This window comes from Larimichthys crocea, chromosome XX (assembly GCF_000972845.2).
Source record: "Larimichthys crocea isolate SSNF chromosome XX, L_crocea_2.0, whole genome shotgun sequence".
NCBI classification, from domain to species: domain Eukaryota; kingdom Metazoa; phylum Chordata; class Actinopteri; family Sciaenidae; genus Larimichthys; species Larimichthys crocea.
Window position 1 is genome coordinate 5,228,589 of NC_040030.1, and position 17,846 is coordinate 5,246,434.

The 17,846-nt window shown below is 41.1% G+C and overlaps 1 protein-coding gene across 2 annotated transcripts in view; it reads right to left on the reverse strand.

Moving 5' to 3' along the window:
* Positions 1 to 2,539: 2,539 nt before the first annotated feature.
* The window catches only part of tmtc1 (transmembrane O-mannosyltransferase targeting cadherins 1), a 125,011-nt gene continuing 109,704 nt past the window's right edge, over positions 2,540 to 17,846 (reverse strand). For both annotated transcript variants that reach the window (XM_027272057.1, XM_027272058.1), the window contains 8 exons: positions 16,104 to 16,212; positions 15,725 to 15,827; positions 13,390 to 13,525; positions 12,211 to 12,355; positions 11,842 to 11,979; positions 10,230 to 10,352; positions 5,539 to 5,616; positions 2,540 to 4,101 (listed from right to left, as the gene is read on the reverse strand). In XM_027272057.1, coding sequence (XP_027127858.1) covers positions 3,976 to 4,101; positions 5,539 to 5,616; positions 10,230 to 10,352; positions 11,842 to 11,979; positions 12,211 to 12,355; positions 13,390 to 13,525; positions 15,725 to 15,827; positions 16,104 to 16,212 — 958 coding nt within the window. In that variant the 3' untranslated portion in view covers positions 2,540 to 3,975. The remainder of the gene's footprint in view (positions 4,102 to 5,538; positions 5,617 to 10,229; positions 10,353 to 11,841; positions 11,980 to 12,210; positions 12,356 to 13,389; positions 13,526 to 15,724; positions 15,828 to 16,103; positions 16,213 to 17,846) is intronic.

Sequence of the window (17,846 nt, forward strand, 5' to 3'; positions counted from 1 at the left end):
TCTCTACCTTCCATCCCTCATTCCTTCAGACAACTTCATTGTTGAAAGAAGCAGTTAGTTGGGAAGAACACTGTATGCGTGTGCATGTTCTAAAATTTCAGTTTGAAGTAAAACAACATTTGCATCGAATTCATTCTTTTAGTTTATTATCTGTAGGGGGTTGGCAGGTCCTTGAATGTTTACCTCAGCCTGAAATCTGTTTTTGAGAGACTAGAATCCACACTCTCTGTTTGTTTTCCTGTTGATGGAAGACTGTTTCAGGCAGTCTTGCTGTTATAGTCAGTGGAAATTACAATCTATAAATAAAGACACTGAGACTTAAACTTGACTTGCCCTAGACATAATGACTTGTATGTATGCCAAAAATGCTGTTGATGTTAGTACTGATCATTTTGCTGCCTTTTGCCATTCTTGATATAATTCAGATTTAGGATCAGTAGAAAATTCTGAAAGTCGTTTTGTGAGTTTTCTCCTCAAAGGCTGAATAAAAAATAATTTGGTTCCCAAATTGTGGTCTATGACATACCTGGGATTTTGCCAATTAGGTAATTTATAAACTTGATGAATATATCAGTGGACAACAGCAAGGGGTCAGCACCCCCAGTACAGTGTTCTCTCTCTGCCCCTGTTTGCCTCAGGAAGTTGACCTCTCCTGGCTTTGAAGAACAGTTTATTGAGAGGCTTCTGTCTTAGGCAAATCTGATTTCTGGCATGCTTTCTCAGTGCTGGGTGTGCGCCACAGCCATCCAGTGATTCTCTTGTTTGGGTGTCTATGAAACACTAAACTAAGCCCTGATGGGTGGGACTATGGAGCTCCTTCACAATGCTGAAACAGATCCAATTTCTCTGCTCAGTTCAGGATATGAGGCAGTTGAAAATAAACACGCAGGGTGGTCACGTTCAGTCAACATTTAATATTTGTGCTCGAAGCCAAGAATGTCGTGCAGAGGAATAGGTTGATAGAAAAGCTGTTGAAAAACACCAAATACCTCTGTAAGACCCTGTACAAAGAATTTGAAGGCGAGACTAGCAGCCAGGCTTGAGAAATGTGTTCACAATGTTAACATGCTGGTGTTTTATTTTTATTTTCATTGGATTATTATACTATTACTGGAAGTTTGACGTAGTTTATAGTAATGATAGATAGATTGTGGGCCTTTAAGGCTCAGCCACATTGAACATTAGTGTATTTGTCAGTGCACAGTTTTCTCTATGTGGACATTTTCCACCAGTTCAGTAATGCTCCTCTCAAGTTATTTAATCCAGGATATGATGATGTCTGCATTTGGCAGTCTATCAGACAAAACCTCTGCACTGTTGAGGAAAGCCTCCTCCTTCATGTATTCTCCTTCTGTGAATGCTTTTCCACGTTAAGCGATCCACGCCACTCCACTCGGCTTTATTGACTCGACTTTGAGGTTTTTCTCATGCTTATTTTTCAAACAATGCTTTACATTTTGACAGTTATAACTGCAGATTTGCATCTTTGCCAATACTGATTCATCATGCTGGTTTTATCTGTTTTATTACTAACCTAATTCATAATATTTAGGAAAGTAGTGACTTATATGAGGGACGCAAAGAATGCAAAAGATCATTCTAATGTGGTAACGGCATATAATCTCTCAAAGGCGATAATGTTGTTGGACGTTGTACACATTGTGTGAAGAATAAAAGGAAAGAAATAGCTTGAGAGAAATTCAGATGCTGCATAATTTCACACTTAATGTTATTTTCAGATAGAAAAATGGAAAAGATTTCTACAGATAGCACGCAACTGAGAGACTTTTCGTTTGATTTGGCGGATGACAAGTTGTTTGATTCGCATCACCCAGTGTAAGAAAAGTAAAAAAAGCAATGCTTCCGTCCTCCTCAGAGTAGAAAGATTGAGTTCAGATGGCTCGACAATGAGATAACCGACCAAATACATCTGAACGACGACCCACCGACTAAAAAAAAATGTCTTTGCTTCTCTCTTCGCCTGTGTGTACAAGGCTGGAATAGTATTCTAAACGTCTTAATTCATCTACACAGTGGAAAGGTCTTATAGGTAAGGTGTCAACAGTAAAACTCCAAACACCATTTAATAAAACATATACTTTATTTTCTTGGTGCAAGTCAGTCATTGCACTAGTCACTTCATTTTCATCCCATTGTCATTCCACAACAAAATTCATTCACAATCAACATCACTGTCAACAAAATCACAGCAAGCAACTAAACAGCAATCTTCAGAGGTTAATGTACGCATAAAGCCACAAGTTCAACTCCTCACACAGGAGCACACACACTAGCTTATTATGCTCGCAGAAGGCTCGACATCAGGTCTTCTACTGTAGCCAGTTCTGGAAATGGAGGTCAGATGAACATAGTATAGTTTATGTCTAAGGAGAAAGTAGCTCTTATTGATCTTTTCTAATATTTCTAATAAATCATATAATCTGAAACTTCTCTGTTATATTCACTGATATGCTCTAATACAGAGAGGCTTGAAAATAAATCTTGTGTCAAACCATTCCCTTCAACATTTCAAAATACAATTTAAACTCAAAGGTCCACTTATCAGCTTTTTGGAGCTTTTGACTGCGTCTCTCCAGTGAATGCAGCTGGTTCCTCATTTCATCGTTTTCATGATAACAGATACAGTGCTGTCAATCTCACGACAGCCAATTCAAAGAGCAGGAGGAAAGAGTGTGCTTCAGATTATCACAATTAAACATGAAAAAACTCTGGTTTATCTGCCATTGACCTTTACATTCGCTGGTTTAAATAAGAATAAAACTGTGTTCTTTGTCGTATCTGGTTAATGTGCTGTCGGCAGCCAGGAGTCTGTGGATGGTGCGGGTTTAGTGAAGCAATGTAGCTGCATCATGCTGTAATGCCCCACATGAACTTTGATTCATATCATATCAACTTTCAAGTTTCAGACTTGACTTGATTTGACTCAGAACTTCATTGTCAGTCATCAGAGGTACTAGTTTAATAAATCAGCAGCATCTGGGTTGTGTAGCTATTTTAAAAATCAAGTATGGTACAGAGTGAGAGCATGACCAGTAGCCAACCTGTCCTGTAAATTTACTACTTAAGACGAAAGTGTAGTGTTGCTGTACGTTCATTTCTTCTAAAGCATAGTAACTGGTAGCTTCATGAGCTACATCTTCAAAGCGACTTCCCCAACCCTGCAAAACAATCACTGTGCCACCTCTTGGTCGGTGTTGGATGTGAATGACCACAAGTTTTCTGTGGTGGAATGTGAGCCGTTGACTTAGATCAGTTTTATTTTCAGCATCTGCAAGTTGTACCTCCAGTTTGTTGTGACTGTACGGACTCTCTGCGTGACCACTACATGTCTCTGTGTAGAACAGGACCACGCAGGTGAAAGCTCTGAATAGCTAGCAAGTGGACCTTTGAGTTTGGATTATTTTCTTACACAAACAGTTCCCAAAGGTCACGAATGGCCAAGCTGCTCATTCCCTTCATAATAAAAACAGTTTCCACACTTTCACTGCACTAATGTAAATATATGAAGAGTACTCATAGGCAGAGCAGATGACTGAATTATAATGCGTGTGATGAAGTGCCATAAAGGAAATGACTTCACATAAACCTAAATAAAACAAATCAATCAAACACAAATGTCAGAAGCAGATGTGCATGTTGAAGTAAAGCTGATGTAGACGGGGAGACACATGGAGCTCCCAGTGGTCTCCAACCAGCCATTCCCTTCTGCTTACTCCAGGAAAGGCTTCTGTGGCTCGACCAGTCTCTTTGAGTCCAGCACACTGGGTACACCTCCGAACACGCTGCAGGTCGACCTTCCTCCTCTGCTCTCACACAGGCAGGTCGTCTTACTAACCAGGTCTGTTTTATCCAGCAGCCTGGGGGCTGGTGTTTGGGCTTCCGGAGGGGACGGGCAGTGTCCTACTCCCCTGATTTGTGCCCTGGATAGTGCAGCGTCTGGAGAATCGTGGTGGTCTATGCCCCCCCTGTCAGTCTCCTCTCCAGCCGGTCCAGCTTGGCTAGGTTTTCCTTCAGAAGTTTAGAACCAGGGCTCAGAAGCAGGGCTCGCTGGTAGTACATTCTGGCTGCTGCATAGTCTCCCTGCACACACACACACACACACACAAGAGATTACACACATTACAAACAATGTGTTCAGTTTAACTGAACTGAAATGAATGCTACAAGATATTACAGTGCTTCTCTCGTCATGAACGTTATGACGAGAGAAAACACGTCAAAAACTATTAGACTGCATTTCTACTCTCTTGTAAAATTACTGGAGTCGAGTATATTACACGACTACATGATGTGTGAGAATCAACGTTGCTACTACAATACCACTACATCATCTTTGAGGTTAGGTTAGGTTAAACTTCATAGTCTAACTAAGGTTTAAGATCAGAGAGAGACAATCTTTCTAATTGGCACTGTAAAATGTATGTTGAATCAGCTATTAGCAGTTTGAGCACTGAGGGTTTTTTAAGCACTTTCATTGCCCTCATGAACTGTGTGTCACAGTCTCTGCTGCTGCTGAACGTGTTGGTATGCAGTCAAATCAACTAGAATGACCAGCTTCTTGTTGTTTTTAAAATACTGGCACGTACTGTACCTGAGTAGGCACGCCTCTGTCCTGTGCTGTTAAACAACCACGTATGAACTAATGAAATGATCAAATCTACCTTTTTCACAGCCATTTTCCCATTTTGACATTAAATAGTAAGGGCAGTATCGTAGTCAAGGCCAACTAAACTAAACTTTGACTATGCCTAGACCAAGACAGATTACAAATAAATCAGACAATGCACAAGGCAATTAAGTGATAGTGCCATGGTTGCGATCTTGACTGGTCTTGAAATTAAATCCTGAGTCCTCTTTGTCTGAGCCTGAGAGTAAAAATGCAGTTGATTCGAGATGAGACCTTAGAAAAGTGGTCCTAGATCTCACAAAGACCAAAGACTCAACACCGTAGTATGGTCAAGGCAGGTATTTCCTACTGACTATGGTTCAGTTCCATTAAGTCCAGCAGAGACTTTCCAGTTGAGCCAACATGCACCACAGCAGCAGCCTGACTCTGTTTGGAATGGAACCTTAGTCAGTATCACTGGTAAGACCTGTGTTTACCTACTACTTCATGGCAAAATGGCTGGCTGCTAGAAGGTCTGTCCCTACTGTGAGATAATATGCAACAGTTTATTGTCACAGTAGTCATTTTTAGGGTGACACACACAGAATCTCAGCTGATTCCTTGCAGGGTCACATGGGGACTCTGTATCATCATCACAACAAACATTTTTCTCACTCACACAGTAATGATGCAATACGGTAATTATGGAAAGCAAGAACTGTGGATAATGATGGCCTGGATGTGTTTATGTATCTGCATGTTTGTCTGGAGTTTAATATGCAAAATGTCCCATGATACCTGTTCCTCCCTTTGACTAGAGCAAAGCGCATAAAACGTTTTTTTTTTCACTTATCACAGTGCGGGACACTGTTGCCAAGTTTGGACTTTAGAAATGAAGTTCTGTTTGCTACCTTAATGTGCTGAATCCCTCCCATGTTCATCCAGGCCTGAGACTGGTCAGGTTTGAGTTCCACAGCCAGCTTGTAGCTCTAAAAACAAAAACAGTCTGGTGTCAGTGTTAGGCAGAACAACCTTTATCCGAGGAACAACAACAGGATTTACACTGTGATCTGATGCCAGCTCAGAACACTCCAAAGAACCTTTGAAAATCTGATCATCCAAACCACATTTGAAGAATTTGAATATGTTCTTAATGTATGATGTCAAACTGCCATATGCAAACACTGGAGAAGTGATGTATGCATTGCTTTATATGTGGGGTGGAGATTTGAATACAGACACATGACACTGATGCCATGTGCAATTGCTATCAGTCTCACCATGACTCTGGACAAAGTAGAACTGCACATAGTTAATCTGAGCTGTATCAAATGTCAAAGTGTTTTTCATCAGTGACTCTTGTCTAAAAATGGTTCAAACCGCCTCTTAGCTGAGCAGTAATGAATCACTGCACAGTGAACTGGTCTCCAGACGCTGATTACATGACTGATTCAAAACTGGAACAATTGTGACTTAAAGAGTTGCTACCAAGCAGCAACCTCCATGGCTGTGAAGGGAAGTCAATACAGAAGTGCCAAAAACTGCAGTTACTCAAACTATTAAGGCTTAGAGTTATGCAGAATTAACAGCATGGCTGCCTTGATTGACAGGTGGGTGCCATTACAGGCGTCTTGTTTGAGCAACCGGGCATCATTCGGCCTGCCTCAGATCCACCGATGACCCACTTCTTTGCTGATTTTTAGATTAGGTGGAATTGGCAAGACTGCCAAGATGGTGGCGCCAAGAACCACCACACTGAGCCTCAAAGCGGCTCTTGTGACGTCACGCATACGGCATTTTATTTTGTACTACAGTTGGCCCTTGCTATAACGCGGTTCACCTTTCGCGGCCTCGCTGTTTCGCAGATTTTTTTGTGTGTAATTTTGCATGCTTTTTTTTACAGCGTACAGTACAGTATGAACGCACATTGTGTTCTGCACCATCAGAGGAAATACGTGTGAGTTACTGGTAATCATTTCTCATGTGTCAAACCTCGTAGATTGATCATTAAAATTAAATTTGTTAAAAATGTTTGGGCTTGAAAACAGGTTTTGATCTTTAGTTTAATTTACTAATATAGTATTGTACTTATTTTTGTTAAATCTGCGAAAGTTTGAACTTTGAGAGTGTTTAAATAAGAGAGAAATGTGAGAAAATGTTAATTCCTGTCTTAGAAAAGTGTATAAAAGTGTGTGGTTAGGGGTTTTACAGCCTTAAAACATGTATAATAATTGTAAAAAAAAAAGCTGATTACTTTGCAGATTTCATTTATTGCGGGTTATTTTTAGATCGTATCCCCCGTGATAAATGAGGGACCACTGTATACACTAGTATTCCACAGATAATAACACAAATAATAATAATTCTAATAATCATTTTGCAACACAACTGACAGATGTCAGCTCCTCTCCATCGAGTGATTAAAAAAACATTACAGCAGTGGTCCCAAACAATTTTGCTTCATGGGACCCCCTTTTCTATCAGAGTATACTGACTAAGTGACATATTTTATGGATATTTATATGCAGAAGGATCAACAGGAAAGAACAGCTGAGAAACTAAACAATTAACCCAAACAGTAACTGCAGGTTATGTGTATGTGTCAAATTTGAATGGATTTTGAGCAGATTATTTCCTGTGAATGTTTCAGCAGAGGTAAGTTTTCAGGTAAGTTCAGTGTTTTCTTTAATTGTTTTAACGGTTTACTTTTCTAATACAGGACCAAGGTCTTTCACTGTGTCTACACAGGCTGTATAGAGTGAAAGAAGCACGCTGGCCAGGTCCTTCATCTGTGTCTGCAGCACACGGGAGGAGTTCATGCACAGTAGTGTGTGTATAGAGTATGAAGAATCACTGAGTTTACACACATAAAACAGAAGAAAATAAATGTGACACATAAAAACACACAGTGTGCATCATTACACTTCATGTTAGACCACAAGTCTCTGAATTCATTCACTCATAGTAGCAGCTGTTAGCCACGGCTTCTATCCTATGCAACAAATTGATTTTAGTGGCCCAGCAGGGAAGGTTAGAGCTTTCCACTGCAAATGTATCTCGGTTTTTCAGGAAAAGTCTCCTACATACAGAAGACCACAACTGTTAACACATCAAAAAGCATTTAAACTGTCTGCTTAGATTTTATGAATACACTCCTAATAATTTTTTAAATAAACTACTTTTGCAAACCTTATAAAAACAGGTAACCTTTCTCTTTAAATCAAGTCTTAAAAGATGTATTCTATTCTCAATGCCAGAATCTGATCAATAAACGGCAGAGGAAACAGCCTGCAGTATTTAAACCCTCAGCATTTGCGCCTCATTTATTTATGTGTCTTATCTGCAGGGATTGGGGCGGTGCTGTGCATGTTTGAAGCAGCAGTACAGACTTTCTGCTCTGACACACTTGAGACAAAAAACAGAAAAATAAACCAGTTTGAAAGCACACATCAAACATGTTTCGTGTTCGTTTTGCTCCTTGGGGACTGAGAAACAACACAACATCACACCATTATCTGTATCAACTAATGAAGTAGTTTCCCTGCACAAACACTGCTCCTTTTCAAGCTACATTGACCTTAGATGACCTCCACGGCTCTTCCTGTCTTGTTTCCACTCCATCTGTGTTTCCCACGAAAGTCTCCTCGGTTTGTTTGCCCTCTCGGACCTTTTTCTCAGGAAGCCAATCAAGGCTTGTGCAGGAAAAGCACCTTCCAGAAACATCCATCATTTAGATCTGTGCCATGGCTCTGCAGCCAAGTTATTCACAGTGTGCCAACACGTCTGTTTGAATGGTAACTCTCAAAGTGAAAGTGAAGGGTGGCAGGCCGAGGCAGCCCTAAAAGTAATCTCAGTAATGGGCTGGATGTCTTCGATGGTTGTTATGTCATTAGAGCTGTCTTAGCAGGTTTTCTTCTCATTCTTTTTAGTCCATTTAAACTTTCAGTTGCACTGACAAACTGTGTTTTGGAACTGAATATGCACACACTAAGCACCTGAAAATCATTTAGGGCTCAGATTTAGAGTTAAGAAACCCGACCTGGATGTGGGAGTTTTATTTGTGTCATGCTTCCAGCTCACATCAGGGTGCGTTAGATTATTTTCAAACATAATATGAACATTTTCCATTTCTGTGCCGATGCACGCTATGTTACGGGTAAATATGCTATGGCCACTGAGAAGCGGCAACAGAGAACAAGCGTAGCTGAACCTGTCAATGCCATCATACACTATTCTTCAAACCTTCCAACAATTACCTCCTCACAGTCAGCTGAAGCTGAGGCTGATAACATGATTATAGGTACCCGGTGCATAAAGGCTCCTTTCAGCAGGAACTTTGTTCCCGCAGCCACATGATCTCCACTTAAATGACTAGTCTGTGTTTCTCATTTGTGCTATGCATGCACTGATGATTTTGTCTAGCTGCAGAGGTCGTTTTTGTCCTTGACGCCGCTTTAAAGGCTTCGTTGTAGAAAGAAAAAACGAATTTGGTTGTGGTGGAAATTGATTTGAGATTTGAACCTATCAAACACAAGGTCTTTGCAATTAATAAAACTCAACAGGAGAGAATTTGTTCCAAAAGGAATAGTAAGAGTGAGCCCTGACAAAAGACACATAACGTAAGCTGAGCTATTACCCTGTAGAGTTCAGGTTTCAACACCCCCAGATTGTGACTCTCTAGTGTTGGGTTATGCTCAAGCAGAGCTAGTTTGTACGACATGCTGTCACGGCATTGTAGAAATGAAAAATGTTTACAGTTGTTCCAAACAGCCGCTGTCAAGGGCGAAGTGACCCTTACTGTCATTAAGAGGGGAGTGGAGGGGAATGAACTATGATTTAACAGCTGAAGGTTCGTGTTGTAACAGCTACTCAAAAGGTGCTAACTGCTTATTTTTTAAAATAGCTTACTGAATGATATAATGTGATGTGAGAATGTGATAGTCTGTTACGTTGTAAGATATCTGTGTTTATGCATTAACCTTGGACCTTCACTTCAATACTGGCATTGTTTTTAATGGGCTGAATATGACTTCAGGGCAGGAGGTTAGTGTGAGCTTCAGTTGTGTGTCCAGTTGTCAGAAAACAGATGTAACAACCAGCATTGGTACATCTCATGGGCAGGCTGTGTTCAGATAGTACTTGAAGCAGATGTCCCTCATGCTTTGAGAAGAAAAGCATTTCAAGCACTCGATGTCATAAAACGTGGCCTCAGTATAGATTTTTTTGGTCTACAGCCACTCAAGGACCAAACAGAATAAGGACATTTACAGTGCTGCATTCAGCTGTTCACATGAAAAATGACAGAAATATGGTAGTGTTTTGTTTTCTTGTTAAAATGAGTGGTTCTCAGTCGATGCCTGGCTCAGTCGAAGCTCCAAAACAGCCAGGAATGGCCCTGTCTACAAGTTTGATCTGTCTCCACCTAAGAAATTACTTGAACACTGGAACTAGAATATCATTTACACACTTTGACGTGAGCAGTGCATGTAATTTGCTACAGGCCATGTTTGCTAACATTACCTGCGCTGATCAGCAGCCACAGACTGTAGATGATGTGTACTCGCTTAAAGCAAGGACAGCAGAAAGAGAGAGAGATCTGTACCTCAAAGGCTCGGTCCAGCTGGTTCATCTCTCTCAGCTGGTTTCCTTTGGAGAAATACAGCTCTGCTCTCACTGTCAGATCACTGGGATTCTGCTGGAGGGCCCGATCCAGAGCATCCAGAGCCTGGCACAGACACAGACACACACAGTCAATACACACAAACACGCATGGAAAAATCCCCTCCACTCAAGAGTTGGGCATCGTGCTGTTTAAATGTTTTTCCCGGTGCGACTGTTGAGAGTCGCTGCTGGTTTAGAGCACAAACCACAGCAGGATCTGCAAAAAAACAACAACCTTCAATTCTTCCTACTTTGAACCATGAAGGCCTCTGAAGGAGGGAAGGATGAAGGGAAGAGAAGAAGAAGCAGATGATGCAGAGGAGACAAAGCACACAGAAAGAACAGAGATCAAGAGGATGATGTGTCTCTGAGACATAACAGTACTGACAGAAAGAAAAGAGAGGGAGGCAATTTGTGATTGTGTGTGTGTCTGAAGATGCAAACATGGTCTATTATTCCTTTCTTGCTGCTCACACAGTAACATTTGGAGGCACTGGAACTTCACTTTAGTAAATAAAGTTATAGTTAGTGTTAATACATCAATAATAATAATCAAAACATATTACAGAAAGTACTATAAATGACCTACTACTTTAAGTACATTTTGCTTTCAATACTTTTATACTTTTACTTAAAGGTGCAATGTGTTGGATTTGCAGATTGCAACCAACTGAATACCACTCGCCTCACCCAGTTCAAGCATGAAGGATAAAGTACAGTAGCTATGAAACTCACAAAAAACATAAAAAGTCCTATCTAGAGCCAATGTTTGGATTGTTGTTCTGGGTTTGTGGAAACATGGTAGTTCCTGACTGCAACCCCCTCGCCTCACCCTCTCCTTTCTAGTGTGAAGGAGAAACTACGGTGGCTGTGAAATGTGTGAAAAACATCAAACATCAGTGTTAAGTTTGTCCATTCTGTTTTGTTTTTAAAAATAAAGTTACGATTATTATATTCCGTTTCCACCATATTCTTTAAATAGAGCCTCCTAAATCTGACACAGTCTAAATGATTCTTCCCCACACTGGTCAGAGTAATGACCAGAGTGGATGCACGTGCACAAACTGATGAGGGGTGTACACACACCCACACACAGGCAGCTCTGTGCAGCATCCCATATGCAGCAAGCATCACATGCTGTGGATGTTTTACTAGCACAATCAGGCACACTGATTGTAGCTAGTTATTTCTTTTATAATGCTGCACAAAGAAATGTCCAAGTGGAAGTAGCTCCTCCCTTCCTGCTGGAACACTTATGTTCTATTGATGAACTCGAGCTGGGGATTTTATTTACACAGAATTCAGATTTACTGTGAAACCGGGTCACAGACAGACAGGCAGCTGATGGAGGCGATAGAACAGAGTAGGAGGATGAGTGGCAGCAGCTCACCAGCAAATGGCCGCTGGTCTGATGTACAGCGGAGGTGATTAGTTTCCACGGAAACTGTCTCCTGCTGAGAGTTTATCATTCCAGAGTGTGAGCGTCTCAATGTGCTGTGCAACAGACATCAAGGATATGAGACACACACACATTTACAGTCTCTCACACACACCTCTGTGTAGTTGCCACGCTTGCTGTAGATGGCAGAAAGGAGGCGGTAACATTCGATACAGCTGCCTTCTCTGGATATGATGTCCAGGGTCATCTTCTCTGCCTCTTTGGTACGACCGGCCATGGCTAAGACCTGAGCCTGGGACACAAATACAGTGTGTCAGCAAGTGTGTGTGTGTAAACGAGTGAGTGCGAAATGAGAAAACAGTTTTTTCAGGATTTGGCAAAGTGTTAAAGTCCAAGCAGATGTTGTTTTGGTGAATATTCAGGATGTGGCAGCTTTCCAATACCACACACATCCTGGCATTGCATGATTCAAAGAGAGCGAGAGAGAGTGAGAGTGAGAGAGTGTGTGTGTGTGTGTGCTCACCAGAGCCAGCCAGATGTCGGTGCTGTCAGGCTGCAGGGTGGCCGCCTCTCTGTACACCTGCAGGGCCTCCTCGTAGCGACCTGTGTTGTAGTACAGAGCTCCGAGTGGAGTCAGGATGTCGACCTTCCTCGTCACCTGCAATGCCCTGCAGGCAAAAGTCAAAAGGTCACAACCACCACTTTAAATAAAGTGTTCAGGTTTAATTGATGGTGATCATGGTCAATACATGGTTGTAGTTTTAGTTGGTTTGGTTTGTAGTTTTATTGATAGTGTTTGAGTTTCTATAACTACTTTCCTGCAGTTTTGTCTCTGTTAAGTGAGCTGAGTGGTTTAGTCTGTCAGTTTATGTAAAAGTAGGTTTTTATTCTTTGTTGTATTTCCCTAAATTGTTTTCTTTCATTCTGAGTAAATAAAACCTGATGTGATTTTAAAATTCACCCCTCATGCCTGCCAGCTCGGCCCCTCACAGGCTGACTCACAACAGGCCAGAACAGTCGCCAAAAATGCTGTGTACACACAGCCAGCTAGTGTTCACTGCACTGCATTTATACAGTGTTTTTCTAGACCGCTAACTACTGAGAGTGATTTATAACACTTCACCCATTCACACACATTGATGGCAAAGTGAAAATCTGCTCATTGGGACCAGGTTAGGGGTTCAGTGCCTTCCTCAAGGACACTTTGACACTAGAAAACCGCTCTGCCTCCCACTGAGGCATCTGTTCTGTAGGGAGCAGTGAATGAGTGAATAAAGGAGTGATTTTTAAATATACCACTTAGTGCTAGTCTCTGTTTGTGGTAATGATACCAAAATAATCAAATGTGGATTATTCTATGCTAAAATATCACATGCAGGATCTTTCCCTTTAAATTTCTCAGACATTTTGGCTTTTTTCCTGGGAGCTGCAGGAGAAGATCAATATTAATTTAATATCTGTGTGTTCGCTTCAAGACCAGTGGAAAATGAATTAGAAGATCAATATTAAAAGACTGGATTATTGATGACTGCTTTCTGATTTTCTTATAGGACATAATCTGTTCATTGACTATTTCAGAGTTTCCCATAAGGCTGGGGGGAGATTTACTGATGATTATTTTTCCTTCTTGCTTTTGTCCTTTTGGGAGGTCAAAGATCAAAGCAGCTGAGATATAGCTATATGCTTTTATGACTTTACTCACCTCTTGTACCAAGACTCAGCTTCCTTGTTCTCATTGGATGATCGTAGCAGGCGGCCCAGGTTAACCATGGCAACATAATGCGCTGGTTTAAGTCTGACAGCTTGTTGGTAGTGAGCAGCTGCCAGCTCCCCCTCTCCTGAACGGGAGGAGAGAGAGGAGGAAGGAAAGGAAGTGGAAGATGGAGGGAAGGAATGAAGGAGAGGAGAGGAGTTATAGAAGAGTACAGAAAAAACAAAGGATGTTAAAGATGTCAGGCAAGAGACAAATAAAAGGTGGAAGAAACTGTTTTAGATGTTTGTCACCAGATTTGACCTCCTACTGTTTATGATAAGGACATCACCAACCATCAACCATTCATCATCATTCTGTTCTACAAGATCGATCCATCGAGATCGAACACAGGCAAAGATTACAGTGTGTCTCTGTTAGAGAACATTCAGATCAGTCCTCATCACTTGAGAAGACTTGTCTCAATGAAACCTCACAGAGTGAAGTCGTTTTCTCTTGATAAATGATCTCCTTATTACAAGACATCTACCTTTTGTTTCCTCGTGTAAAATGGAACTGTTCTCACGAGAAAAGGAGCTTTGTTAACGATAACGAAATAATTAACTTGTGATCTTGAGATAACGACACAGCCGTTTTTGGCTTCCGTACATATGAGAGGCGAATGACACAGGACCACGATGCTGTGTTATAGTTCAAGAAATAATATGTGTTGACTTCACATCACTGCTGACCATTATCCATAGTGGGGTAAGAAAAGTTCTTTATATTTGAGATTTCTGAGAATAAACGTCTTGTTCTCATGTGACACCACTCTTCTGACTCATTTAAAGGCCAGTGTTGCAGATTTAGGAGGCTCTAATTACAGAATAGTCCACCATGTTGAACCACCATGTTTCTAAGGCAGGTTAGAACACTCTAGATAGGACCTTTCATATTTTTCATGCATTTCATGACCACCATAAAGTAGATAAATGTCACTACACACTGGTCCTTTAGTCAGTTTAGCGAGTAGATACTAATACTATCAATCAATATAAAAAATAACTTTTAATGTGATTGCAGCAGAAACATTGGCCTGCATTTATTTCTAAATGAATAAAAGATTCTCACAGTATCTGTTTCCCACAGCTCCTTTATGCTAGTTCATCCCTGCAGCCATCTACAGATTAATCTGCCATCAGAAAACATAATGCCCCTTGATGCCTTCAGATGGCAGATTAATCTGTAGTCTCTACAGAGTGCTGTGTCAGAGCTCAGTGCCATTACACAGGACCACCCACTATGTTTGCTTTTATCAAATCACAAATGCAAATGACACGAGGTTCTGCAAAACAACAAAACATACCTCCACACTCACCGCAGCCTGATATTCTGAGTTTCTGTAGCTGTACAGTGACTATTTGTAAAATTCTCATCAGGGTTTCTTAACTACTCGCCCACAACACAATTTCACTGTGACACCTGTCTCAGAAAATAACTTTCTTTTCAAAGCTGAAATGTTTCAATAAATGGAAAATGGAATAAAATGGCCTTTTTCTGTCAGATTTAATAAATAAAGCTTCATAATGTGTGTTCATAAACACAGTTGACACTTTTTACCAAGGTGGACATTTCATTGTTTTTGATTGACATCACTACTTCCTGTCTGAAGTCCTGAAAATCTCTTCAGCTCTTCCTGATTTCTTCTGCGTATACACTGAATACATTTTGTTTTTGAGCCTCTCTTTGAGGCAGTCTCTCCTGACTGGAATCCAGTTGGGAGTAGAGGCTGTTGCTTGGTGGTTTGTTGGTTTGTAGTAGCTTTGCCTTCTGAAGTTTTAGAGAGTGCTGATGCAAAGCATTGCAATCATCTGCTATGTGGCTGGAGATCTAATTTAGAACACAACAAGAAAAATTGGGAATTTGCAATAAAAAGGCTGCTATTTAGCAGAAAGCAACACGCTTTCAACAGACAGACACTGTAAATGGACAAACAAACAAACAAACAAGTCATTTTGGCAGAAAAGATAGAGACTAATTATTTTGAAGCAAGTTTTATTTCTCTGGCTCCAAGTTGCTGCCAGATAGCTGCCTGGAAGGTAGGAAATCAAGCTTAAAAACTTCAAGCTTCAAATGATTGTTAACATGCAAAATCAGTAGTCAGTAGATGAACCACTTGCAATGCCTCAGTAAAACCCAGCACAGCCCTTAAGCCATTATGAGCCTGATATGCAGGCAGTGCTTGAATCTGTTTATGTGAACCTGTGTATGACTATGCGGTACAAGGCTATGGCGTCGACGTTTACCCATCAGCGCCTGGGCCAGAGAGCGGCTAAAGTCAACTCACCTGTATCCACCAGAAACACTCCGTAGTTATTATGCAGGTCGGAGCTGTCCGGACAGTTCTCTATACCTTTCAGATACACTTCATTGGCTTCAGCAAAGCGTTTCTGTGGAAGCAGAGGAAATTAATTTAGGATTAAAACTGGAATAAACCAGACCAAGACTGAGACCGAGGTTACAGGAAGCTGGAGTGTACAACTGAAAAGCCTTCTCTGTTGGTGTTTTATAGCTGTCTGCAGAGAGATTAACCATCTGCAGTTAAAGCTAATATCAATCATTTGTGAGGCAGTGTTGAGTCACAACATGCCTCCAGCCACGAAAGTGAAATGTAGTAAACGTGAGACATGTGAGAGCATTCTTTTTGTGTTTTCTGGATGTTTCACCTGCTCGGCATAGAGTGATGCCAGACTGGAGTAAGCATCAGCAAAATGTGGACCGAAGTGTATGGAGTCCTTTAGCAGAGTCACAGCTTCTTCCTCCTTGCCCTGGGCCCTGGAACACATCGTCATCATCATCAGTAGCATTAATTAGAGTCTGATATATCGATATTGGTCTATGGCAGAAATATTGATATCTCCATAAATGATATTATCTGATATTTTTTGGTTCGTTTTTCCCCTGTATATAATGCAGTGTTTGTCGATATTTCTCCTTTACATTTATCCTCTAAAATCAGTATCGCCCTCAAAAATCCTCAGTCAATCAGTCAGACTCTACCAACAATATTATCACACTTGCATCCTCATCAAAAATCATCATCGCTATAAAAATAATCATCTTCATTAGTAGCAATAGTATGGTTCACATAGACTATAAGCTGAACCCGGTCAGTCTCCCTATGTTTACCTTCAGAGAGAAGAACACAAGCGAGTCTGTTTGGAAACATTTCTCTGCAAAAATGTCTTTCTCAACTTCAATTTCAGCCACGCCAAGTACAGAAGCATGATGTACTGTTCAGCAGCACCACACGCTATCAGGTTTTAGACTTTAATGGTGAGGGATCTTTTGGAAAAGTTGCCAAATGTCTCAATATAATGACAGGCAAGCAAGTGGCAGTTAAGATCCACAAAAACAATGAAAATGTCTCAAAAATCATTCAAGAGGAGACAAAAATGCTACAAGCGACCAGGACTCTAGATCCGGACAAAAACAACATTGTCAGTTTCAGAAGATTTTAGATTCCACAACCTCTCCTGTCTGGCCTTTGAAATGCTGGACAGGAGCCTTTGGGACCTGATGGAAGAGAGCAGGTGGATTCCTTTAAATATTAATGAAATTCGTCCTGTAAACCAGCAGCTCATGGTAGCATTTGATGCTTTAAAGAGTTTTGGTATCCTCCATATGAATTTAAAGCCCGACAATATAATGCTGGTCAACCACAATGATTAGCCATTTAAAATCAAACTCATTGACTTCGGTCTGGCCCGATGGTTGAGCGAAGTGCTCATCGGAACAATGATGCAGCCTTCTTCATTTCGGGCTCCAGAGGTGACCTTAGGCCTCCCCCTCACTGAAGCAGTTGACATGTGGGGAGTGGGATGCATTATGGCATTCTTGTATTTTGGTAGGGAGCTTTTCCCTAGAGAATGTTCATATAATTTAATTAGATCTATAGTGCACCTGCTGGGTCAGCCTGCAGACCACTTGTTGATTGCTGGAGTATACACCTGGGAATATTTCAGCCTGAATGACACAATTGAAACAATTTCCCTACGGGGATTAATAAAGTACTTCTGATTCTGACTCAAGAGACCTGTGGATCACTCGCTGATCCAGCAGAACTGGGTGACCAAGATTCACGATAATAGAAACCTCATTTAAAACACACTTGTTTTGGTGCAGCTGAGGCTAGTATAGCTCATAGGCTAAAACCAACGTAAGAGGACAAGAGTAGCATAGCTTCTACACTGCCACACACCCACACACCCACACACACACACACACACACACACACACACACACACACACACACACACACACACACAGCAGCAGGAGATCGATGGCTCAGTTGGTCTGTTTGTTCTCACAGTTGCACTGATAACACAGGGATGGTAATGGAGCTGATCCGTCATAATGGACTTCATTTCAGCTTCTATTATTGATGTAATTTTCTATTAAGGTCAGCA